This window comes from Herpailurus yagouaroundi, unplaced genomic scaffold, assembly GCF_014898765.1.
Source record: "Herpailurus yagouaroundi ecotype Mexico unplaced genomic scaffold, PumYag 185, whole genome shotgun sequence".
In the NCBI taxonomy this organism is placed as follows: Eukaryota; Metazoa; Chordata; class Mammalia; order Carnivora; family Felidae; genus Herpailurus; species Herpailurus yagouaroundi.
In genome coordinates, this window is record NW_024412416.1 from 5,724,381 (window position 1) to 5,750,445 (window position 26,065).

The window sequence follows — 26,065 nt, forward strand, 5'->3', positions numbered from 1 at the left end:
GGGCAAATATTTAGCATACAGGATTAACTCTCCCCCTGCCTTGCCCTTGGCAGACCTGGCTAATTGATCCCAGAACGCTTTCCAGATGGGCCCCTGTGTAGCCACTCCCCACAGATCAGGGGGAAACCTATTTGGCCTCTTCCTGAAAGTCAGGTCTAAATTATCGAAGCGGTAAATCTGTTCCAGAGGAACAGTGGAACATTCTCACTGCAATGAAGTGAAGTCCCGAATCTAGGTTGAGACCAGGAGGCCAGTTCCAAGGACGTATTTTCTGTTTGATCAAGTACCACCTTGTGGTGCATCCCGTGACACAGTGGAAAAATCACTGACCTTGAGCTGGAAGTCCTGCCCTGTTCTGGGCAAAACGACTAACTTCCTCATTGTGCACACGGGGCTACAGGTCAGGCTGCTGCAGCGGGTTACCATAGACTGGGTGACGGCAACAACAGACATTGATTTCTCACAGTTCTGAAGGCAGGGAGGCCCACAGACGGATCCTGTGTCTAGTGAGGGCCCTTTTCCAGGCTGCAGACTGGTAGCTCCCACCAACTTCTTGTAACCTCACATGGTGGAAAGAAATCCTCACTTCTTTAACTTTTTTAATGTTTATTTACTTTTGAGAGAGAGAGAGCACAAGTGGTGAGAGGCAGAGAGAGAGAGGGAGACAGAGGATCTGAAGCAGGCTTTGCGCTGACAGCCCAGAGCCCCACACGGGGCTCGAACTCACGAACCGGGAGATCATGACGTGAGCAGAAGTCGGAAGTTGGACGCTCAACTGACTGAGCCACCCAGGCGCCCCAAGAATTCTTGCAGAGGGGCCGTGGTGATCTGTCCTTAGAACCTGGAGAAAATGTCACCTCCTGGGGGCGAAAACAGCCAGAAAGGAGGCGAAGAATGAGTTTGATGAGCTTACGGACCATAGACATACACAGCATCCAGAAGGAAGTCCAGGAATAGGGCTGCTGGGTGATGACACTTAGGGGGACTGTCCTGCTGCATATGTGCATTACTTCCTACTTCAGCTGCCTCTCCCGGCAGCCTCCCTGCGCCGTGCTCCCCAACACTCCCCTCGATGCCCCCAACTATTCATCCCCCTCACTTATCAGAAGGACTAGAGGCCACCAGGCAGCACCCACTGCAGCTTGCTCCTCCCCAGGCGCCGGGGTGGATGTTCCCCCATCTGCAGCCTGGACCCTGCAGCGCGAGGCCTCAGCTATCTCCTGCCATCACCCTCTTCTCTCGCTGGCATCTTCGGCCTCGCCTCTGCCAGCTCCTTTTGTTCAGCATATAAATTTGCTAAGGATATTCCCAGTTTAGAACAACAACAACAACAACAACAACAACAACAACAACAGGGGTGCCTGGGTGGCTCAGTCGGTTAAGCATCTGACTTGGGCTCAGGTCATGATCTCGCAGTTTGTGGGTTTGAGCCCCGTGTCGGGTTCTGCGCTGACAGTGCAGAACCTGCTTGGGATTCTCTGCCCCTCCCCTGCTCTCTCTTGGTCTCAAAAATAAATAAACATTAAAAAACAACAAACTAAAAGCCACACCCCAAAAGCCCTCCTTCCATCTAGCATCTCTCTCGTGCGTTCTTGCTGGAAGAGAGGTCTATACTGGCTGACCTCACTGCTACCTCCCAGCCTTTCTTCAACCCACTGTGATTGGGTTCTTGCTTGTCCTGGTCCCGCCTCTTCACCGTCTGGTATGGAAATAAAGAAGAGTCCCCTGCCAAGATCAGCGATGGTTTCTGGATCGCTAAATCCAGAATTTTGGTGCCTATTTACTCCTCCACTTTGTAGGTCCCCACCGCGGACCATCGCCTGGACATCTGTGACAGCCCTTCTGGGTCCTCTCTTCCTCAGAGGCTCTTAAGTGTTGGTGGCCCCCAGGGTCTCGTCACGGTCCCACCCCCACCCCATTCCGCAGCTCACCTTCTCCTGAGCAATCTTTTCAGACCCATGGCTCCTACTACTGTCTCTACGCCTGAGAACCCTTAGTAGTAAGCAGTATGTGAAAGAATGTAAAATAATCGTGCATGAACTGAGGAGAATACCATGTGAAGGAAGACATTTGAGGGAGAAAGGAAAAATACCGGGTCCTTTCCAGACTACCGTGGGCAAGTTAGTACACCACCCCAAGCTCTGACTTCTCATCCACAGGACTTGGGACAAGAATAGTACCTACTTCATAGCGTTGCTATGAGGCTTACGTGGGATAATGCAAGAGCATGCTCCCAGAGCACATACTTGTCAACATTGCAACGGTCTCTGTGACTTGCAGGGGTAGAGGCACCATGGAGAGAAGAGGAGTCAAATGAGAAATGGTAGTTTAGATCCAGGTTTTGGAAGGTACAAGGGCAGTGGACTGGTGAGGTCTATTTGTCGAGGGCATTCCTAGCCCACGTCATGGGCTGAGAGCCGAGGAGCAGGCTGTTGTTTTCCTTCCGGCCGTCCGGATGACCTTGTGAGCACCTGACCTGGGTTCAGTGAATGGCTGGCCATCGCGCCCTATGTGCACGTCCCAGGCATTCCTGAGATGGTCTGTCCTGAAGGGTGTGTGGGGGCTGCTGGTGGTTTAGGATGATAAACAGCTTAGAGCCAGGGAAGCAAAAGGTCACCTACTGGGCTGTGTCGTGGGGGAGGGAACACAGTTCCCAGGGGAACGAGCACTGGTATTTAAGAAGTACACTGAGCCTGTTCTTAACACTTGTCCAGGGCCAGGTTCTGAACTAAACATGAATGTTTTTTGTCCATAATTATAGGCTCCAGCCCTGGGGACTAGTTCAGTGGTGGCTGGACCCAGTTTACACGGACCCATGAGAGTCAATTATTAAATGTGCATGAATTTTGCAAGCCAGTTGTTAAACACAGCCATCGTTAAAAACTAAGTTACACAGGGGCGCCTGGCTGGTTCAGTTGGAGGAGTGAGTGACTCTTGATCTCAGGGTCATGGGTTCGAGTCCCATGTTGGGTGTAGAGATTCCTCAAATAAACTTAAATAAAATTAAGTTATAGGTGTGCCTGGGTGGTTCAGTTAGTTAAGCATCCAACTTCAGCTCAGGTGACAATTTCAAGGTTCAGGAGTTCGAGCCCACATCGGGTGAGCTCGAGCCCCGATTCAAGCTCCATGCTTTCAGAGTGGGATTCTCTCTCTTTCCTTCTCTTTCTCTTTGCCCTTCATGAGATTCTCTCTCTCTCTCTCTCTCTCTGCCTCGTGCTCACTCGTGCTTTCTCTCTCTCTCTCAAAAAAAAGACCTTCATTAAAAAAAAGAAGTTATATAAACTTATAATTAAATAAATTGTATTTAGGAAGCACGTGGGTGGCTTAGTCAGTTAAACGTCCGACGCTTGGTTGCGGCTTCGGTCACGATCCAACAGTTTGAGCGTTTGAGCCCCGCATCAGGGCTCTGAGCCGACAGCACGAAGCCTGCTTGGGATTTCTCTCTCCCTCTCTCTGGCCCTCCCTAGCTCTCTCTCTCTCTCTCTCTTGCTCTCTCTCTCAAAAAATAAACATAAAAGATTTTAAAAATTATGTTAAAAAAACCAAAACTCATAGCTTCTTATTTAATTTCCTATATTTTACTAGTATCCATTCCCTTGAGGACATTCACACCTGTTGCATCTGTATGATAGAAACACCACGTAACAGGGGTGTCTGGGTGGCACAGTCGGTTAAGCGTCCGACTTCGGCCAGGTCACGATCTCGCGGTCCGGGGGTTCGAGCCCCGCGTCGGGCTCTGGGCTGACGGCTCGGAGCCTGGAGCCTGTTTCCGATGCTGTGTCTCCCTCTCTCTCTGCCCCTCCCCCGTTCATGCTGTGTCTCTCTCTGTCCCAAAAAAAAAAAAAAAATTTAAAAAAAAAAAAAAAAAAAAAGAAGAAACACCACGTAACAGAAACACTATTCGACTCTGATCAGTGCTGTCATAGCTAGAATTTGAAATTCGCCGGGGCTGAAGTATTTACGTCAGGAAATCAGGGCACGTGCACACACTGCCCCCGCCACAGCGCTGGTCGTCAGTAACATCTGCCAGCACCTCACCGGACAAACCGGGGTCAGGAATTCTGTCTTCTCATCGGTTCCAACGTTCTCGATCTGCGCCAGATAAACACAGTCCAGCCTTTTGGGTTTCCGGACTCCAGGTTTGGAGGCAGCCGGCCCAGAGGGCCGCGTCTCACCCGTCCCCCACCAGGGGCGTGACCACTGGTGGCTACTCTGGACCCTGGCCCTCGCTGCGTCCTCCCTCCGCTAAGCGCTCACTTGACTCTGACAACACTGCCGGGTTGGTGTTGAACTTTGACTTGACCCATTTTATAGATGACAAAGTGAGCCACAGAGAAGTTAAGCAACTCTCTCCTGAGGCCGTCAGCCAAGAAAAGTTGGAACCCTCTCACAACCACCAGCTCTACAGATAAAGAACAATAATCCGATGAGCCGATAAGGGGATGCGATTAAGTGGCTCAGTTACCATTCCTTCACAGCTGCCAATGCTGGCTTTAGTTTCCAGCTACCACGGGGCATTGATTCTGATGTACTTGTACTGTCCTTAGTCACATCCAATAAAACAGTGGACTTAGAAAATTCGGCCCATCCCAGGTCTTTAGGAGACTTTAATGAGTAAATAAGACTGTTCTAGAGTTAATGATCCATTGTTTCAGTTGATGGCGTGCTTCTAAGTCAATCAATTATTAATTAGGAATTGAGATCTGACTACATACCCAACTCAGTTCAAGATCTGGACGCTTCCCATGAGAGCTAAAGCCCGGAGCATGTAAATAGCTTGTTGAAAGTTACACAGTTTGGAAGAGATTAGGACAGGATATTCACCACGCTTGTCTGATTCCAGAGCTCCTGTGCCAGGGAGAGCCATGTGATGAGTATTCAGCAGCTATTTAAAAACACCTCTTGGGGCGCCTGGGTGGCTCAGTGGGTTAAGCAGCCTTGATTTCAGCTCAGGTCATGACTTCATGGTTCGTGAGTTGGAGCCCCACGTCGGGCTCTGAGCTGACGGCTCGGGCCTGCTTGGGATTCTCTCCGTCTCTCTCTCTGCCCCTCCTCCACTCACGCTCTATCTCTCTCCCAAAAATAAATAAATAAACATTAAAAAAACACATAACAACATTAACAATTCAGGCAACAAGAGGTGTTGGCGAGGATGCGGAGAAAGAGGATCTCTTTTGCATTGTTGGTGGGAATGCAAGCTGGCGCAGCCACTCTGGAAAACAGGATGGAGGTTCCTCAAAAAACTAAAAATAGAACTACCCTACGACCCAGGAACTGTACCACTAGGCATTTATCCACGGGATATAGGCATGTTTTTCGAAGGAGCACACGCACCCCAATGTTTATAGCAGCACTATCCACAATAGCCAAAGTATGGAAAGAGCCCAAATGTCCATCGATGGATGAATGGATAAAGAAGATGTGGTGTATATGTACAATGGAGTATTACTCAGCAATCGAAAAGAATGAAATCTTGCCATTTGCAACTATGTGGATGGAAGTGGAGGGTATTATGCTAAGCGAAATTAGTCAGAGAAAGACAAATATCATAGAAAGACTTCACTCATAGGAGGACTTTAAGATACAAAACAGATGAGCATAAGGGAAGGGAAGCAAAAATAATATAAAAACAGGGAGGGGGACAAACATACACTCATAAATATGGAGAACAAACAGAGGGTTGCTGGAGAGGTTGTGGCGGGGGGCGATGGGCTAAATGGGGAAGGGGCATCAAGAAATCTATTCCTGAAATCATTGTTGCACTATATGCAACAACTATAACTAACTTGGATATAAATTAAAAAAATTTTTTGGGGCGCCTGGGTGGCGCAGTCGGTTAAGCGTCCGACTTCAGCCAGGTCACGATCTCGCGGTCCGGGAGTTCGAGCCCCGCGTCAGGCTCTGGGCTGATGGCTCAGAGCCTGGAGCCTGTTTCCGATTCTCTGTCTCCCTCTCTCTCTGACCCTCCCCCGTTCATGCTCTGTCTCTCCCTGTCCCAAAAATAAATAAACGTTGAAAAAAAAATTAAAAAAAAAAATTTTTTTTTTAAAGAAATAAATAAAGGGGAAAGAAAACCACAAACCAACACACACACACACATAGCAAACTCTTATAGGGGCTCCTGGGTGGCTGGTCAGTTTAGTGTCTGATTCTTGATTTTGGCTTAGGTCATGATCTCACGGTTTATGGGATTGAGCCCCACATTGGTCTCTGTGCTGATGGTGCACAGCCTGATTGGGATTCAATCTCTCCTTCTCTCCCTGCCCCTCAAAAGAAATAAATAATCTTAAAAACAATCCTCTTATAGAAGAATACTTAATCACAGAGAAAAACGCCCATAAAGGATTTGGTTAAAAAATGGAGGTGAACACATTACTGTATTTTATCAATTTTGGATACGTGTTGCTTTTCACCTCTTAACATCTGAAATAGGGTGCATCAAAAACCAATTCCAGGTGAATTATAGATATTCATGTGAAAGGTGAAATAATAAAGCTTCTAGAAGATACTATAGGAGAATATCTTCATAGTCTTGGGGTAAGAAAAGATTAATGAAACGGGAAACAAAGCATACCCATAAAAGGCCAGTAAGTTGGACTACATTAAAATTAAGGAGGGGCGCCTGGGTGGCGCAGTCGGTTAAGCGTCCAACTTCAGCCAGGTCACGATCTCGCGGTCCGTGAGTTTGAGCCCCGCGTCAGGCTCTGGGCTGATGGCTCAGAGCCTGGAGCCTGTTTCCGATTCTGTGTCTCCCTCTCTCTCTGCCCCTCCCCCGTTCATGCTCTGTCTCTGTCTGTCCCATAAATAAATAAAAACGTTGAAAAAAAAATTAAAAAAAAAATTAAGGAATTTTTGTGCATCAAAAGACGTATTAAGAAAATAAGAAGGTCAGCCCCTGGGGCATGTGGGTGGCTCACTCAGTTAAGCATCCGTATCTTGATCTCAGCTCAGGTTTTGATCTCAGGTTCCAGAGTTCAAGCCTCGAACTGGACTCCACACTGGGCATGAGCCTATTAATAAATAAATAAGTAAATAAATAAATAAGTAAATAAATATTAAAGTAAAGCCACTGAATAGGAGAAAACTTTTACAGCGTATGTATCCAAAAAAGGGAACTCATACCAGAATATATATCAAACTCCTACAAGTCACAAACGGGCAGAATCCAATGGGAAAAAAAAAATGCACAAGACTTGAGACGGGCACTTCATAAAAGAGAATAATGAAATGAATATTAAGCATACGATAAGGAGCGCAGTCCCCTTAGTTTCCAGGGAAATGAAATGTACAACCACCACAAGGGGCGCCTGGGTGACTCAGGCTGTTAAATGTCAACTTCTGATTTTGACTCAGGTCATGATCTCACAGTTTGTGGGTTTGAGTCCTGCATGGGGCTCTGTGCTGACAATGTGGGGCCAGCTTGAGATTCTGTCTCTCTGTGTCCCTCCCCTGCTCATGCTCTCATTCTCTCTCTCTCAAAAATAAATAAACATTAAAAAAATAATAAGGTAAAACTTCCATGAGTTACCACTGCACACCCAGAAGAATGACCAAAATCGAAAAGAACGACAGTGCCGAGGGTTAGCGAAAATGTGGCGAGACTGACATGAGAGACTGAAGGTCCCATAGGCTGTTGGTGGAAAAGAAATTAACCAATCCCTTAGAAGACCATTTGGCAGTGTTCGTGAAAGATGAACACTTACACAGTAACTTGTGAGCCATTAATTCACTCCTAAGTGTCGTCCAACGGAATTTCATACATACATGGAGCAAAAGACAAGGGCTAGAACATTCACCATGCCTCATTAAAATAGCCCCAAACCAGAAAGACCCCTAATGTCCATCAACAGTAGAACAGATCCGGGGCGCCTGGGTGGCTCAGTTGGTTGAGCAACTGAGTTCAGTTCAGGTCATGATCTCACGGTTTGTGAGTTCGAGCCCCGTGTCGGGCTCTGTGCGGACAGCTCGGAGCCTGGAGCCTGCTTCGGATTCTGTGTCTCCCTCTCTCTCTGCCCCTCCCCCACTCATGCTCTGTCTCTCTCTCTCTCTGTGAAAAATAAATAAACATTAAAAAAAAATTAAAAAAAACCCAGTAGAATAGATCCATAAATTGTGGCAGATTCATAAAATGGAGTGTCAGACAGCAACAGAATAAATTATAACTATTTTATGCAAAAGCATGGATGAGTTTCACAGACACAATGTTGAGAAGTAAGACACAGCAGAATACATGCGTCTGATTCCATTTCCATCAAAACAAAAATAGGCAAAAACCAGTCCATTTTAGTAGGATTTAGGACGGCAGTTACTTTGGGAGAAGTTGGGAAAAACAGTGCCAGGAGGTGCATGAGGAGGGTTTTTGGGGTGCTGGTGATGTTATGTTTCCTGAGCTGGGCAGTGACTGGGGGAACATTCATAAGTTATACATCAGTAGTTTGTGTACTTTTCTGCATATGTGAATACATATATTATGCTCCGGTAAAAAATTAAAAAAAAAAAAAAAAAGGAGGGAGGATAGAGACAGAGTTGGACAGAGGATATTAATTACTCACAGACCTTTGTTGAAAGACCCATTCAATGATGCCTGTCCAATGATGGAATACAAGACACTACCCTGAGCTAAGAAACTGGCAAAACATGCTGATGAATCTATTGGAAAAACATGAGGGAACTTAGAAAACTCACTGGAACTAAAATACTATGGAATAACAACATGGAATATAGCAGAGAAGAAATTAGAGAGAAATCATAGAAGTTTCTCGTATTTGTAAGACCCAGAAAGAAAAATTATCAGTTTTAAACTTTGTAAAGCCAAGTTAAGAATTTAATTTCTAGGGGCACCTGGGTGGCTCAGTCGGTTGAGCGTCCGACTACGGCTCAGTTCATGATCTCACAGTTCATGAGTTCAAGCCCCACATCGGACTCTGTGCTGACAGCTCAGAGCCTGGAGCCTGCTTCGGATTCTGTGTGTCTCCCTCTCTCTCTGCCCCTCCCCTGCTCATGCTCATGCTCATGCTCTGTCTCTCTCTCAAAAATAAATAATAAACTTAAAAAAAAATTAATTTTTAGGGGCACCTGGGTGGCTCAGTCGGTTAAGTGTCCAACTCTTGATTTCAGCTTAGGTCATGATCTCATGGTTCATCAGTTCGAGTCCCATATCCGGCTTTGCACTGAGTGTGGAGCCTGCCTGGGATTCACTCTCTGCCTCTCCCCTTCTCACTCTCTCTCTCAAAAATAAAATCTGAAGGGGCACCTGGGTGCCTCAGTTAGTTAAGCGTCCAACTTCAGCTAGGGTCATGATCTCACGGTTTGTGAATTCGAGCCCCACATTGGGCTCTGCGCTGACGGTGTGGAACCTGCTTGGGGCTCTCTCTCTGCCCCTCCCCCAATGATCGTCCTCTCAAAATAAATAAACTTCAAAAAATTAAATATTAAAGTAAATATATAAAATCACAATCAAAAAATTCTCAAACATAGAGTTAGTCATAACTAAAATAGGACGCATGAACATCGGGCTTCCTGATGGGATGCATTGGGAGTGACACAATTTATGTAAAATTCCTGTTAAAGGTGTTTAACTTGAATCCAGTGATAAGGAAACCACCAGACAAAAGAAACAATGTAACTGTTAGGATATTCTACCAAACAGCTGACATGGCTTTTTCAAAAATAGCAAGGTTAGAAACACCTCCCACCCATCCACACACAAAAGGACAGGGTAGTGCTTTGGGTTAGAGAAAACTAATGAGGCATGACAACCACAGCAAGGCATGATCTTTATTGGATTCTGAATCCCTGACTTGCTCCCTAAATTTCACGAAATTGAGACAACTTGGAACAAGGAATATGGACTACCTGTTAACATAGCGTTATTGCATCAATGTTAAATTTTTTGTGTATGATGATGTGGTGCCCCTTTTTGTTGCCTCACTGGTGCTTTCCTCTAGCATAATTCTCAAACTTTTCGGATTTAGGACCCCTGTACACTCTTGGGAGTTGTTGAGGACTCCAGAAAGCTTTGTTTATAGGAGTTATACAAAACTACATTTACTGAGTTAAAAGTTAAAGCAGATTTTTTTTTTTTTTAGGTTTATTTATTCAGGGGCACCTGGGTGGCTGCCGGTTGGGTGTCTGACTCTGGATTTCAGCTCAGGTCATAATCTCAGGGTCGTGGGATTGAGCCCTGTGTCGGACTCTGCACACTGGGCATAGAGTCTGCCTGAGATTCTCTCTCTCTCTCTCTCTCTCTTCCTCTCCCCCTCTCCCCTGCTCATGCTCTCTCCCTAAAAACAAAACAAAACAAAAACAAAACACTACATCCTCCCCCCCCAAAAAAAACTTAGTGGGGAGGGTTGTTTGTTTTCATTTTTGCAAATCTCTTCCTGGCTGAGTTGATGGAAATAGCTGGATTCTCATCTCTGCTTCTGCATTCAGTCTGTTGTGAATGTTGTTTTGCCTGAGGAATATGAAGGAGATCCGGCCACACACAGATTTATATTTGGAAAAAGGAAAATGAAGGAGGATTAAAAAAATTTTTTTTTTAATGTTTACTTATTTTGGAGAGAAAGAGCACCAGCAGGGGAGGGGCAGAGAGAGAGGGAGACACAGAATCCAAAGGAGGCTCCAGGCTCTGAGCTGTCAGCACAGAGCCCTATGCAGGGCCCTGAGATTATAATGAACCTGAGATTATATCCTGAGCTGAAGTTGGCTGCTTAACCGACTGAGCCACCCAGGCACGCCACGAAGGAGGATTTTAACAGCTTCTCGAATATTGCAGATAATCTCTCCCCTCCGATTATCAAAGACCACTTAATTTTTATTTTTTAAACTTACTTTATTTTTAAAAAATCATTTTATTTTTTTAAGTAAACTGCACCCAACACGGGGCTTGAACTCATGACCGAGAGATCAAGAATGACATGCTCTTCTGACTGAGCCAGCCAGGCACCCCAAATGTTTAATTTTTAATTTAATTTTTAATTTTTTAAAAATTAATTTTATTTATTTTAAAATTTACATCCAAGTTAGTTAGCATATAGTGCAACAATGATTTCAGGAGTAGATTCCAGTGACTTATCCCCCAACCGTTTAATTTTTTTTTTTTTAATGTTTATTTATTTTTGACAGAGGCAGAGACAGAATGTGAGTGGGTTGGGGCAGAGAGAGAGGGAGACACAGAATCTGAAGCAGGCTCCAGGCTCTCAGCTGTCAGCACAGTCTGAGGCGGGGCTCGAACTCATGGAGCTGAGAGATCATGACCTGAGCCGAAGTCGGACGCTCAACCGACTGAGCCACCCGGGTGCCCCCCAACTATTAAATTTTTAAGGATCCACAATACCAAAAGCAGACCATGGAGTGGAAGAAAGCAAAAGCATGAGTTTGAAAAAATTAACAGATGAGACAGCAGGGCCAGGCACACACAGGTCAGAGGAGCCAGCATGCCGTCTGAGGCTCCCCAGGTTTCCCTGCACCAGGAAGGAGACCAGACACAGGTGGCTTTTTTTTTTTTTTTTTTAAATTAAGTCAGTTGCAGGTCCTTGATATTGAACAAGAAAGCAGCAAGAGGCATCAGCAGCTGAGAGCGTGCCTCTAATATGATAGCTCTTCCCCCCTTGCCGCTCCATACCGGAAGGTACAATTTGGGGAGAAAAAAAAAGTGTGCTATACCTAGTTAGTTATGGTATCTACTAGTACACGTTTCTAGTTGGTTTTCACACAAGCAATTCTCCAATCCTCGCAGGACCGAATGTCCTACAATTTAACTCAATTCTGACACCACCTGCCTGGAGACAGCATCAGATCCCACAGGGGAAGGGCTCCTTCCTGTCAGACTGATGCCAGCTGCAGATCTGGGACACTTGCACTTTGGACCAATCGGCTATAAGTTGGGGATTCCCAGGACCCTCTCCTCGGGTTCATCATCTGCTGGAATAGCCCACAAATCTCAGGGAAATATCGATTCACATGTATCGACTTATTATACGGGATATCTAAAGGATTCCGATGGACAGTCAGATGAAGAGGTACATTAGAGTGAGGTCCAGAAGGTCCTGAGCAAAGGAGATTCTGTCCCAGTTTATAAATAATGAAAGACACTCCTGTCACTCAGCAAATTCCAAGGGGTTTAGGAGTTCTGTGCCAGGGACTGGGGACAAAGACCAAAAATATTTCTATACCACAACTTTCTAGTAAGACAGGTAAGGCATTGGTGGATACATCTGGCTTAGAGTTGAAGAATCATGAACAGAACATCTAAGAAGTTACATTTCAGGACATAAGACTTGCACTTGAGTTAAAGTTGAATGCGTGTCTCAACCACTGATCTTGACTGGGTTAGAGAAAAATGATTGTGATTTTCCAAATTTCCACAGTTGCTTCTGTGTCAAAAATTAGCTTTATAGTTTCTTTCATTAAAACATGTTTTTTTTTTTTAGGGGCGCCTGGGTGGCGCAGTCGGTTAAGCGTCCGACTTCAGCCAGGTCACGATCTCGCGCTCCGTGAGTTCGAGCCCCGCGTCGGGCTCTGGGCTGACGGCTCAGAGCCTGGAGCCTGTTTCCGATTCTGTGTCTCCCTCTCTCTCTGCCCCTCCCCCGTTCATGCTCTGTCTCTCTCTGTCCCAAAAATAAATAAACGTTGAAATAAAACATGGTTTTTTTAAATGTTTATTTATTCTTGAGAGAGAGAGAGAGAGAGAGAGAGAGAGAGAGAGAATGCAAGCAGGGGAGGGGCAGAGAGAGAGGGAGACACAGAATTTGAAGCAGGCTCCGGGCTCTGAGCCGTCAGCACAGAGCCAGATGTAGGGCTCGAACTCATGAACTGTGAGATCACGACCTGAGTCGAAGTGGCCTGAGCCATCCAGGTGCCCCAGAACACATTCTGATCAAATAATCTTGCAGAGGAAAGATAACCTAGCTTCAAGGCTGTGACGTGAAAGCAGAGAGAAAATGATAGATTTTCTGCCCAGTTATCAGGTTTAGGATCTTTTTAAGAAGCGTTCCCAGAAGCACCGCTATGTTGTCTGTGCCAAAAATTTTATGTACTGTCCTTGAGCGTGAAAAACAGTCAACTGGCCGGTTGTATAGAGTCCACACCGGTCCTCCCACCAAGAGCCTCGTGACTGTCACAGGCTTGTTTTCATCCTGTGTGAAGCAGTGATAGATTCCTGCAGGAGGAGTTATTGGAATGTCATCATTTTCTATGAAAGCCTGGATCCCCTCGTCCTCTTTACCTCTTACATCAAAGTATCCACTGACAGCAGAGGGGCGGTGAATCTTACATCCAAGCCCAAAGGCTCCTTACCACGTGCCTTCATCTTTTCTTTGTTTCTTCCAGTTTATCTTTGCATATGGTTATCACGTGCATCCAAGAGTAGTTTCTCTTATTGGATCCCGTCTCATTCTGGGTCACGCCCACATTTGTCAGCTTTCCAGTAAAGGACGCGGAGCTGGCGTGGCGGCTCCAGACTGACCCAGCAGCCGGGCTCTTGGGCGGTGAGGCCACCCTGGGTCATCCTGGGACTCACCTCTGTGCTAGGCCTGCACCACGGTCCTTCCCCGGGGGTGGGTACAGCAAGCATCAGGGCCACCCCAACTTGCACGGCCAACCCGGCTCCTTGATCCAGAAAGGCCCAGGTGGCCTTTCTGCTTTGCGTATCTGGGCGCTCCACTGCCCAGCCTTGGTTTCCTGTGTTTCCTGGTTCCTGAGACTGGGTGAGACCCCACCTGGGGATTCTTTTATTATAACAAAACATACAAGTGGTAGTTTCTTAAAAGTTAACTGTAACGTGGACTCCAGAACAACGTCAATGTGCCTCTCCTACTGTTACATTCGTATCTGTTACATTCAAATGCATTCATTTAAAAAAGATTTTTAAGCTTATTTATTTATTTTGAGAGAGAGAAAAAGAGCAAGCAGGGGAGGGGCAGAGAGACAGGGAGAGAGACAATCCCAAGCACGCTCTGCGCTATCAGAGTGGAGCCCCATACGGGGCTGGAACTCACGAACCATGAGATCATGACCTGAGCAGAAACCAAGAGTCGGGCGCTTAACTGACTGAACCACCTAGGTGCCCCTCAAATTTATTCTTGGACAGATTTTTTAACCCATGCATAACATTTTTTTTTAAATTTTTTTTTCAACGTTTATTTATTTTTGGGACAGAGAGAGACAGAGCATGAACGGGGGAGGGGCAGAGAGAGAGGGAGACACAGAATCGGAAACAGGCTCCAGGCTCCGAGCCATCAGCCCAGAGCCCAACGTGGGGCTCGAACTCACGGACTGCGAGATCGTGACCTGGCTGAAGTCGGACGCTTAACCGACTGCGCCACCCAGGCGCCCCAACCCATGCATAACATTTTAACATCACTACTGGTCACCTGGAAAATACTGGATTGCTGAGTTATACAAATCTTCTAAAAACTGATACATTTCACTACACAATATGAAAAAAAATCACATTTGGAAATGCCACCAATCTCATTAGCAACATCCTTAAGAACTGGGAAGCTCTCAAGTTCAGGGGATATGTACAAGTTTTACAAAATTTTAGTTTACCTTGAAAGCTTAAATGTTGGGTCCCTGGGTGGCTCAGTTAGTTGAGCACCCCACTTCAGCTCAGGTCATGATCTCGCTGGTTGTGGGTTCGAGCCCCACATTGGGCTCTGTGCTGACAGCTCGGAGCCTGGAGCCTGCTTCGGATTCTGTGTCTCCCTCTCTCTCTGCTCCTCCCCTGCTAACGCTCCGTCTCTCTCTCAAAAATAAACATTACAAAAAAAAAAAAAAAAAAGCTCATATGTTATCATTGACAACAAATACTGTCCATTACTTCCTTGAAATGACTAATTTCATTCATTTTTGAGATAACATCTGCCAGATATTCAAGTCTGAAAAACTATAGTTTCTCTATCAGTTGTTCTTTCCAGTTAAAATAGTGATCTGGGGTGCCTGGGTGGCTCAGTCGGTTGAGCGTCCAACTTCGGCTCAGGTCACGATCTCGCGGTCCGTGAGTTCGAGCCCCGCGTCGGGCTCTGTGCTGACGGCTCAGAGCCTGGAGCCTGTTTCAGATTCTGTGTCTCCCTCTCTCTGACCCTCCCCTCTTCATGCTCTGTCTCTCTGTTTCAAAAATAAATAAACATTAAAAAAAAAATTAAAACAAAAATAAAATAAAATAGTGATCTATGGGGGCGCCTGGGTGGCTCAGTCAGTTAAGCTTCCGACTTTCGATTCTGGCTCAGGTCATAATCTCATGCTTCGTGAGATTGAGTCCCATATGGGGCTCTGTGCTGACATTGTGGAGCTTGCTTGGCATTCTCTCTCTCCCTCTCTCCCTTTGCCCCTTCCTCCTTTCAAAAATAAATAAATATTTTTAAAAAATGGTGTTCTATGAAAAAGGCAACTCAAATAAGCCTTTAAATGCCTTTCCAGAAGACAACCATCTTACCTGGGTCTCCACCAGCAGCCCTTTCTACGCACTTCCCACTTTTATTATCTAGGCTATTTGAAAGAGGTATACCCATGAGTAAATATTTAATATAGTTATTAATTTTTACTGCTTTATTAAGGATACCTTCATACTGTCTCTTAAACCCAAAGAATGCATGCGGTGTGCAATCAAATCACTGCTACCAGAGTTTGGTGCCTGTGTCTGGTTCCTGGTAAATTGCCAGCAGTTTTCCCCAGGTGCGCAAACATTAACACTGAGAAAGTAACTTCTCAGTATTGTTATGATAACAGTTTTGCCCTCCAGGATAACCCCATCCTTCCCCCTTCGGGGTCTGAGGGCCACACTTTGAAAACCGAACCACATCCTCCTCTCCTCTCCACCGGACTTTACATTAAGTTCTTATCTTTCGTGCTCCTTGCTCCCAGGAACAGGGCAGCTCCACCCCCCCCCCTTGCCACTTCCTTCCCCCCCCCACCCCCCCACTCTTCCCTTCCCTGCTCACTCGCTCTGCTCCAGCAGGTGGCTGCTTTCAGCACTGGGGAGTGGCCAGCTGCCCTTGGTGGGGACTGCCTGAGAGCCCCTCACCCTTCTTTCCGGACCTCACTCCCTCTTCCCCTCCCCCAGGCTCATTAACCCTTCACTTCCCCCTAAGGGTGGAAAGGAAGCCAGAGGAAAAGCCTCAATATTGAAGGACACAGCCAGAGTGAGTGGTGCCAGGACTTGGGACACTGTAGACCACCCACGTTACTGTGGCAGTTTCTTTTAGAAATGAAAAAAGTATATATCTTGATTGTTCTTTTTCTGGTTATAAAAGTAATAGATGCTTGTTGCATAATATTCAAACCACCCAGAATTGTATACAGTAGAAATTGAGAGTCTCCCCTAATCCCCCTCCCCCCATGCTCTCTCTGGTTTAGGAACCTTCATATTTTCACATATATGTATTTTTCATACATATGTATGTATATGACAATGGGATATTTCTCTGCAACTTTCTATTTTCACTTAATGTATTGTAATACAGCAATAAAAAAATAAATAATAATAAATAAAAAATCAGCAAATTAAAGATCTACTTCATTTTTTTAAAGTTTATTTTACTTAATCTTGGCGGGGGGGGGGAGCAGAGAGAGAGAGGGAGAGAGAATCCTAAGCAGGTTCTGTGCTCAGTGAGGTGCCCTATGCAGGGTTCGATCCCACGTGAGATCATGACCCGAGCCAAAATCAAGAGTTGGACACTTAACCGAGCCACCTTGGTGCCCCAAGAGACTATAAACAGTGCTGCAGTGAAAACCTTCCTCTTATACCCCTGAGCATCTTACGGTGAGTATTTCTATGGTATCCAGTCACTCAAAGTGAAATTTCTGGATGAAAGGGTATGCCCGTTTTATAAAAGGATGTGTGCCACCCAACTGCCCTCCAAAGAAATTATACTAGCTAACACTCCCTCCAACCACATCCACTGTATTTTGAAATGACCTCTTTATACATCCATTTCCCTGACACCCCCAGTGAGCTGAGGTCCCTTCAGGAATTGGAATGTGCCCTCTTTTCTATCCCTGGGTCACAACTGTCATGTCACAGGAGCTCATTCATGTGAATGAACGGATGTGGATGAATGAATGGACAATATGAACAACACCACTGTTAAAAAAAAAAAAAGAGAGAGAGAGAGAGAGACAACAGGGGCACCCATGTGGCTCAGTTGGTTGAATGTCTGCCTCTTGATTTTGGTTCAGGTCATAATCCCAGGATCCTGGGATGGAGCTGTGTGTGGCTCCAGGCTGAGTGTGCAGCCTGCTTAAGATTCTCTCTCTCTCTCTCTCTCTCTCTCTCTCTCTCTCTCCTTCTCCCCCACTTGTGCTCTCTCTCAAAAAAAAAAAAAAAAAAAAAAAAGGAAAGAAAAGAAAAAAGACAACAGGCCCCCCAAATGCCAAAAATGGAGTTACTTGTGCTAAGTCCGGTGTCAGTAAACCAAGACTTAATACCTAACTTAATGGCTGTTTCAGTGTCTCCCAGGGATGTGAACTTTAACCAGTCAATCTGGAATTACCTGTTCAGCCCTAGTAAGATAATCCACCTGATAGACCCCTTGTGTCCTCCATAGGAAGGTAACCTTGTCTGGAAATAATCCACTCTTTGCTAGCAACTTCCTTGTCCTGCTCCCTTCTGCCTATTAAAGCCATTTTATTTATTTGTTTTTTACTTTTTTTTTAATCTTTATTTATTTTTGAGAGAGAGAGAGAGAGAGCACGAGCCAGAGTGTGAGCAGGGGAAACACAGAATCTAAAGCAGGCTCCAGGCTCTGAGCTGTCAGCACAGAGCCTGACACGGGGTTCAAACTCATGAACCGTGAGTTCATGACCTGAGCCAAAGTCGGTGCTTAAATGACTGAGCCTCCCAGGCGCCCCCTATAAAATCCATTGATATGATATGATATGATATGATATGATATGATATGGTATGATTACTATATTTTGGAGAGAGGAAGTGGGGGAGAGGGGCAGAAAGAGAGGGAGAGAGAGAGCCTGGCACTGGGCTCAGTCCCACGACCCTGGGATCGTGACCTGAGCTGAAACTGAGAGTTGGATGACCAACTGACTGAGCCATCCGGGCGCTCCAAAAGCCTTTCATTTTGTACAGGGTCTTTGGAGCTCCTTTCTACCTGCTAGACAGGACGCTGCCCAGTTCATGAAGTGCTGAATAAAGCCAATACAACCTTTAAATTTTACTCAGGTGAATGTCAAGACCGCCAACAGGTTTCTTGCCTGTGCGTCAGGCACCATTTTAAGCATTCAATCTGCACAAATTTCTTTAATCCTCATAACTACTAGGAGTGGGTGCTGTTATTATCCCCATTGGTAGATGAAGAAACTGAGGCTGGGAACTTGAGTGGCTTGCCCAGGCAATGAGCCAGTCGACTTCCGCAAACAGGCAGAAACCTTTACCCTCCAGGAATGATTACCCTCCAGTAATGATGCCTCCGGTTCCTTTTTAATGCCTTTTTATTTTATTTAAAAAAAAATTTTTTTTTCAACGTTTATTTATTTTTGGGACAGAGAGAGACAGAGCATGAATGGGGGAGGGGCAGAGAGAGAGGGAGACACAGAATCGGAAACAGGCTCCAGGCTCTGAGCCATCAGCCCAGAGCCCGACGCGGGGCTCGAACTCACGGACCGCGAGATCACGAGATCCCGCGAGATCGCGAGATCGTGACCTGGCTGAAGTCGGACGCTCAACCAACTGCGCCACCCAGGCGCCCCTTTAATGCCTTTTTAATCATTTCTCCTTGCCCCATCTTTTGGATCTCCAATTTTCTTAGGGATTAACTGAAGCAACCTGGGAGAATATTTCATAAAGGTAAATAGTATTCTGGGGTGCGTGGGTGGCTCCATTGGTTAAGCACCTGACTCCTGACTTCAGCTCAGGTCATGATCTCACCGTTTGTGAGTTCGAGCCCCATGTCGGGCTCTGCGCTGAGGGTGTGGAGCCTGCTTGGGATTCTCTCTCTCTCTTCTCTCTGCCCCCCGACTTCTCAAAATAAATAAATAAATAAACTTAAAAAAGTATTAAATAGTATTCTGACATCTTCCAAATTCGTGTCGTCTGGACCCTGCCTGTTATTATCCATAGATTTGTTTTACAAAGTTAAAACCAGAGTAGCATAGCGTGCTCTTTCATCGGGAGGGGGTCTGGGGAGTTGTCTACCCTGCATGATAACTTAGGTGGAGACGAATGCTGTGTGCCCCCTTCCCCCAGTGCAGGCTTGAAAAGGTGGGCTTGGCCACCTGGGAGTGCAAAGAGTCTACCTGATGGGAGGAAGGGGCAGTGCGCAGAGTCAGGGACTGTTTGGGGGAATGGCTAAATTTAGGGTTCCTGGGGAGAGGAAACAGTAGAAGAGAAAGACGGTGAGGAAAGTGAAGGCCAGGAAATGTTATAGGCTAATTCAGACTCGACTGTATCAGGCGTGGGGAGCTAGTGCAGGTATCTGGCTGTGGGGTAAAGCTCTCGGGGCTGTGCTTCAGGGTGGCATGGTGGGAGCAGTGGTCAGGTGACTGGGAAGGGGCGGGAACAGACTGCTGGCAGGGAAATCAGTTTAGAAATGACCATAAAGAGCTCTGCTATCAACACCCTCCCCTCCCCCCACCCCTTACCCTGCCTTCTCCTCTTTTCGGATTTCTAATAATGGCATTCCTATTCTTCTAGCCCCAGGGACCCAGGGATGGAAGTCTGAGTCACTCTGACTCCTCTCCCTGCCCAAGTCCTGCCAGCTGCAATTTCTGCTGATTCTATCTCTACCCGGTCTCTGGAATCTTAAGGGTCCTGCCAGGACGTTATGTCAGGCCTGCACCCGGTTCAGGGACTCTTGGCCTCCCTTGCCCAGTCCTGATCCTCTATCCCCCAACACCCCCTCACGGCTACTGTCAGACTTTACGCCCTGCCTGCAAACATACCAGGAAACTAATGCTCAGGTGGGTGAAGTACAAGCCCCTCACCTCTCCCAGCCTTCTTGTCCAGCCTTCTCCCAGATCTTAAATATCTTTTTTTATTAAAAAATTTTTTTAATGTTTTATTTATTTTTGACAGAGAGAGAGGGACAGAGACAGAGACAGAGCATGAGCGGGGGACCGGCAGAGAGAGGGAGACACAGAATCCGAAGCGGGCTCCAGGCTCTGAGCTGTCAGCACAGAGCCCGACGCGGGGCTCGAACTCACGGACCGCGAGATCGTGACCTGAGCTGAAGTCGGCCGCTTAACCGACTGAGCCACCCAGGTGTTCCTAGATCTTAAATACCCTTAAGGGCCAGCTTGCTGGATGCTCTGACCCTACGCTCACCAGGCTCTCCCTCATCAGAAATAGTTTTGGCTTTGAGAGATGCCTCACTGTCATCTAAGCTCTTCTTGGGACACTTGCCTCTTGTGCCTGGTTTGTGGTGATTGCACACATGTGTGTCTGGCTCCCAAAGGGATTGAGTGATGAGCATTTTTGTGCCCCCCACAGAAAACTTGCGTATGACCTAGTCTCAATAACTAATTGCAGTTTGATTAAAAATATGGAAGGGTATGGGGTGCCTGGGTGGCTCAGTCAGTTGAGCATCTAACTCCTGATTTCCGCTCGGATCATGATCCCAGGGTCTTGGGATTGAGTCTCAAGTTGGGCTCCATGCTAAACGTGGAGCCTTCTTGGGATTCTCTTTCTCCCTCTGCCCACCCCTCTCTAAAATCCAATTTAAAAAAAATTAAAAAAAAACATGGAAGGGTGGAGTTTCACTTCTGCTGACCCCAAACTGGAGGATCTGAGCATTTTTCCTTTAAACACTATCTTTCTATGAAGTGTAGTTAATAGGGATTCTGTTTTCTCCTTTTTTCTTAAAAGAGCAATAGACTAGGAGCCACATACATGGGTAGGAACTAGAGTTCTGCTACTTCCTGGCTCTGTGACTTTGAGTAAGTGTCCTAACCTCTCTGAGCCAAAGGAGTTGCCACCAGCTGCCTCGCCAAACGGGCACTGTATGGAGAAGGCTGGCATGGAGCTGGAGCCCTGGGAGGCAGGGAGTAAGAAGCAGTTTAATCTCGAGACTTTGCCTCAACTGCCCTGGGCTGCTACTGTGTTTGCGAAAAACACATGTGCCCCCACCCTGATCCCTGTGCAGGTGAGGGCTGGACTCTGGAACACACCGAGGCTTCCGTGCTGCCTCTCACTGGGGCCTCTGACACCCTGGTCTACCATGTAAAGGAACAGATGAGCCCCTGGGGACAGGCAGCAAATTCTTCCTGACCTTTTCAGAAGTGGTAGTCTGGGTAGTTGACATACATTAACTGAATCTCATTGTTTGGGCCAGAAGGATTCTCAGGGGGTCCATTCTCCCCGTTGACAGCTTTGGACACTGAGGCCCAGGTGCCTGATAAGAGCAGGATGGCATAAATCCAAATACCAGAGGCCTCCAAGGTCTTTGATGGTGTTTTGAGCAAGAGAATTGGGAACGGAGTGAAAGGGATTAGGAGTCATTCTGGGACACGCTGGCCCAAGATCAGGCCTCTGACTGAGACCTCAGACTTTGAGGGGGTCCAAAAGCAACCTCCCCTTGGACCCAGTCTGCTGGATCTCAGGGCCAAAGCAGTAGCTCTGTCTGGCTGGGACAGGGAGAAGAAGCACTAAAGTCGGTAATTCAAGGTCGCTTTCCTGGCCCAGCCCCATCTGGCAATGTTGACTGTTGAGGCAATGTTAGGGGAGAGCTGGGGACACAGGGCAGAACGTTGGTTGCTAACGTTCGGAGTGAGATGGTGTGACCCGGACAGTGGGGGCTGGGGTCAGATTTTTCTAAATAAAACCCAGCCCGGGCTGGTGTCCCATTTCAAGAACATGGGTGAGGAGAGTTTAGTCGCTGATGACAGAACCAATCAGTATGGTCTTGTGCGTGTAAACAGACAAACATGGACCTGTTTGCCAGGGTGGGGGCTGAGCTCGCTCATTCAGTCCAGGCTGCACGAGGACTCATCTGGATCGTGATAAGCCATCAACTACAACCGCTGAGCACAGGGTGTGCTCGGAGCCTTTTTACTTACGTTATTGCACCCACGTCTCCTGGGAGCCCTGTGGCTGTTACAATTGCCATTTCGGACGGGGGGGGAAGAACAGACTCTGGCTATGCCGGATGACTTCGAGGATTAGCCGCTTGACCTTCTGGGGAGAAGCAGAGGAGAGAGTTCGGCTCTTGACTCCGGACAGTCTACGCAACCCGTGGAGGGGACAGGAGTATCTGAGAGCGCACCTGAAAAGAGCCGACGTGCCCGTGGTCTCAGTTCAGGAAGACGGAACCCGCGCTTGGTTAAGGCGAAGGAGTTTCCGCCCAGCAAACGCCAAGGGCGCGGGAGTTTGCTCACTTTGGGGGGATTAAGCTGATTCGTCAGCAACTGACACCCTGGCTTAAATAGGGCGTCCTGGAGAGAGGGGCTCGGCCTCGCTACCTGCTGCCCTGAGCCCCCAGCTCCGGCCCCCGCTCGCGGGCCGGTGCGCGTCTCCCCCGCCTCTCCCCGGCAGTTCAGCGGGGCTGCGCGCGGCGCCAATGGCAGCGCGGGCTGCGCGCTGGGGCGGGGTCGGGCCTGCGCGGGGGCCTCCCGAGGGGTCCGGCTCGGCCCCGGCCCCTCCTCCTCCCCGGCGAGGCCCAATCGGGTGGCGGCCCCCGGCAGCCCCGCCCCGCCCCTGCCCGCGCCCGGGCGCCTGGAGGGCCTTGGCAGCCCGCCGCCAGGCAGCCGGGAGCAGCACCGGCGCTCGGATCTCGCCCGCCGCGGTCGGTTCGCTCGCCTGCTCGGCGGGATGGCTGGCTACCTGCGGGTCGTACGCTCGCTCTGCAGGGCCTCCGGCTCCGGGCCGGCCTGGGCGCCGGCAGCCCCGACAGGCCCCAACTTGCAGGAGCAGCCGCGGCGCCACTGTGAGTGCCACGAGGAGGGTCCGGGCGGGGCGCGCGCCCGGCACCGCGACGTGGCGGCCTCCCGGGCGGGGACCGGGGAGCGCGACTCGGGGCGATCGCGGGCCGGGGACGACGGGGTTGGCACACAAAGAGCCGGGGGGGGGGGGGCGGGGACGTTAAGGACGGTGGGAGGGGGTCGCGGGGGCGGTGGCGGGGGGGCCCCCCGGGGGGGGGGGTTGTGGGGGGCTCCCCCCCCCCCCCCCCCCCCCCCCAGCTATTCCCGTGGCGGGTGCTGGGGGTGTCCCGGGCTCGGAGGGTGTCCTGCGCTCCCTGCGCCCCGGGAGGGGCCAGGCCAGCGAGTAGGGGGCTGGAGCGCCAGGCCCGGTCTCCCCGTGAGAGGGAGGGTCTCGGCGCGGTCCCTGCTCAGACAAAGGCGGGGAGACGGCCTCCACTTCCCTTTCCTTTTCAGCCGGGCGCGCTGTAATCCCTCCTCGCTGTCAGGCCCGCGTCAGCTATTTTTGGAGCCTTTTACGCGACAGCTGGAGGAGCGTGCTTTTGATTTTCCTTTTTGTTTGGACACCCCCCACCCCTCCCGTCGCACTTAAGTCTCCATCCTGGAGCCTCTCCTTGGCCTGACCTGCGTTTTCTCGCCAGCCGGTTCCTACGCTGCTCCGCCGGCCCCACTCACCCGACTGCCAGACTGGGTGATTGGGCAGCTGCTCCAAAATGTCATTTTCCCCACTAGTTACTCCCTGCTTCTGTGGTGCCCTTAGTACCCAGCTTAGGAAAGAAGACAGTAGTCGGGTCATAATAAGCAGGATTAACCTGAACCCCCATTACCCTCGCAGGCTGCCCTCTGTGGCATGTGGCCTGGACTGTGGCTCTCCATTGCCAGCTACAAAAAGCAGGGAGAATGTAGGTCCCTTGGCCCTGTCTCTTGCCTGTTGCCACGGAAACCCCTTTCCTGACCTGGCCTGGAACCCCTTGGAGTGAGCCAGGACAGTGAGGAAGAGGGAGTGGGGCCCAGGCAGCCTGGCCTTACTGTTCCGGTAGGTAATCTTTAACTAGTGTGGGAGCAGCTGACCAGAATTGGGGAGGGGAAGGTGGGGGCAGAGCTTGGGCCCCAGCCCCCACCCCTCCTGCCAAGGAGAAAGGGACATTTCTGCTTTTGTACTTCTGGGATTTGTCTTGTAAGTGGTTAGCCCTGCAACTCCAGGGTTCCAAGTGCCCCCAGGCCCCAAACCACCTCTAGCAAAACAGCGTGAGAGTAAAGATATTTTCTCCCTTCTTGCCCCCTGCATTGATGGTAAAAAAAAAAAAAAAAGAAAGTTCTTTTAGCTGTAGGTCCTTCCAGAAGTTCCCAAGCTGGTTGGGTTATTAATGGGGAGAAGGCTTAGTGTTTGAGTTGGACATGAGACTTACAGCTGTGGCCTCTTCGAGCTTGTCACCCAGCAACACCACCGGAGACAGAATATTTGGCATTCCCCTTGATGACAAGGAACGGATACGTTTCTTTTGGCTAAAACACTCTGGTGTCTTTGCTGCTCGGTAACGCCACGGCTCCTAGTTTTGCATTTCCTAGGCCTCCAGCGACGGCTGGTGGCGGTTCTGATGAGCCAGATGTCGTGGAGGGGAGGGTGGGCTGTGCCCAAGCCCTCACTGTGAGAATGACTTATCTGGCCTTCCTTAGCTTCACTCCTTGCCTGGCAACTTCTTACTTTTCTCACGCTGCCTCTTCACTTTACAGATCTTGGTGACTTGCCTGCACTCTCAGATTCAAGGGCAGATTATTATTTAATGATTGTTGAAAGTTCTGGAGGCCCGCCTGGGGAGTTATTATGTGTTCCTCCCCAGGCTTGTTTCAACTGCATCAGATAAGAACAGGGCTGCCCCATCAGAGGTGTTTTGGGTGGTCATGTTTAGGCCTGGAACGTTTGGAGAAGTCTCTGGAAAGCCTGGGACCCGCCCCCAGGTGCTCCAGTTGAGCTGGGAGCCTCTGGCACTGGTTCCGTTCAGGGCATGAGGTGCTGGAAACTGCCTTCTGGTTATTGGAAGCCGGGCTCTGTGACCTGCCCTGGAGTTGACACTTGTGTACACGTTTAAAATGCCAGTGGAGGGGCGCCTGTGTGGCTCAGTCGGTTAAGCATCTGACTCTTGATCGTGGCTCAGGTCATGATCTCACGGTTCGTGGGATCGAGCCCCGTATCAGGCTCTGCACTGACAACTCGGAGCCTGGAGCCTGCTTCGGATTCTGTGTCTCCCTCTCTCTCAGCTCCCTGCCCCCCGCCCCTCGCTCACTCTCAAAAATAAACATTAAGGGGCGCCTGGGTGGCGCAGTCGGTTAAGCGTCCGACTTCAGCCAGGTCACGATCTCGCGGTCCGTGAGTTCGAGCCCCGCGTCGGGCCCTGGGCTGATGGCTCAGAGCCTGGAGCCTGTTTCCATTTCTGTGTCTCCCTCTCTCTCTGCCCCTCGCCCATTCATGCTCTGTCTCTCTCTGTCCCAAAAATAAATAAACATTGAAAAAAAAAAATTAAAAAAAAAATAAACATTAAAAAAAAAACACAAGTTTTTTTTCTCAGGGCGAGTTGCCCATTGCCTGGCAGAGACCCCTGTCCCATATATACATCTGTGCTGGTCTGGTGCAATCTGATGGTAAGAACTCAGTGGCCTCTATGTGGCAGTGCATCCCAGGAGCACATTTCATCCCAACAGGAGGTGGGGGCAGGGCAGCCCTTACTATAGACCAAATAGACTGTAACTTGACATTCATCTGTGACTTCAACAACTATCGTGCTTCTGCTGTGTGCCAGGCACGTGAAGGTGCTGGGGACAGAGCCAGGAGTAAGAGGCAAAGATTTCTGCCCGTGTGGAGCTTAAATGCGAATGTGGGGACTGTTAGTAAAAAGGTAGAAGTTGGCTAGCATGGCGTTTGGAGAACAAAGAGGCCAGGAAGGTGTGCGTGGAGGTTTGGACTTGGGGGGGGGCAGGAAGCACAGAAAAGACCTCCTTGAAGAGTCACCGAAGGAACAAAGGAAACAGGCCATTTGGTTATGGCCAACAGGTGCCAAGGCCGTGATGAAGGAGTGTCTGATGGAGGAGAGGAATGTGTGATGGAGGAGTGCGTGATGGAGGAGTGTCTGAAGGCGGAGTGCCTGATGGAGGAGTGCCTGATGGAGGAGCGTCTGATGGAGGAGTGTCTGATAGAGGAGTG

The 26,065-nt window shown here is 48.7% G+C and overlaps 1 protein-coding gene and 1 long non-coding RNA gene across 5 annotated transcripts in view; one reads left to right on the forward strand and one right to left on the reverse strand.

The window, feature by feature from the left end:
• Positions 1 to 717: 717 nt before the first annotated feature.
• On the reverse strand, positions 718 to 22,607 carry LOC121042380 (uncharacterized). 4 transcript variants are annotated; one of them, XR_005796152.1, is made up of 4 exons: positions 22,215 to 22,607; positions 22,009 to 22,126; positions 6,918 to 7,010; positions 718 to 860 (listed from the first exon to the last, which is right to left on the reverse strand). It is a non-coding gene; the product is annotated as an uncharacterized LOC121042380 (long non-coding RNA). The 4 variants fall into 4 exon arrangements; XR_005796153.1 differs by lacking the exon at positions 718 to 860 and adding an exon at positions 5,161 to 5,212; XR_005796151.1 differs by lacking the exon at positions 718 to 860 and adding an exon at positions 6,749 to 6,793.
• Positions 22,608 to 22,676: 69 nt separating this feature from the next.
• The window catches only part of IDH2 (isocitrate dehydrogenase (NADP(+)) 2), a 17,054-nt gene continuing 13,665 nt past the window's right edge, over positions 22,677 to 26,065 (forward strand). The window contains exon 1 of the mRNA XM_040493646.1: positions 22,677 to 22,874. Within this exon, the coding sequence (XP_040349580.1) occupies positions 22,760 to 22,874 (115 nt within the window). The 5' untranslated portion in view covers positions 22,677 to 22,759. The remainder of the gene's footprint in view (positions 22,875 to 26,065) is intronic.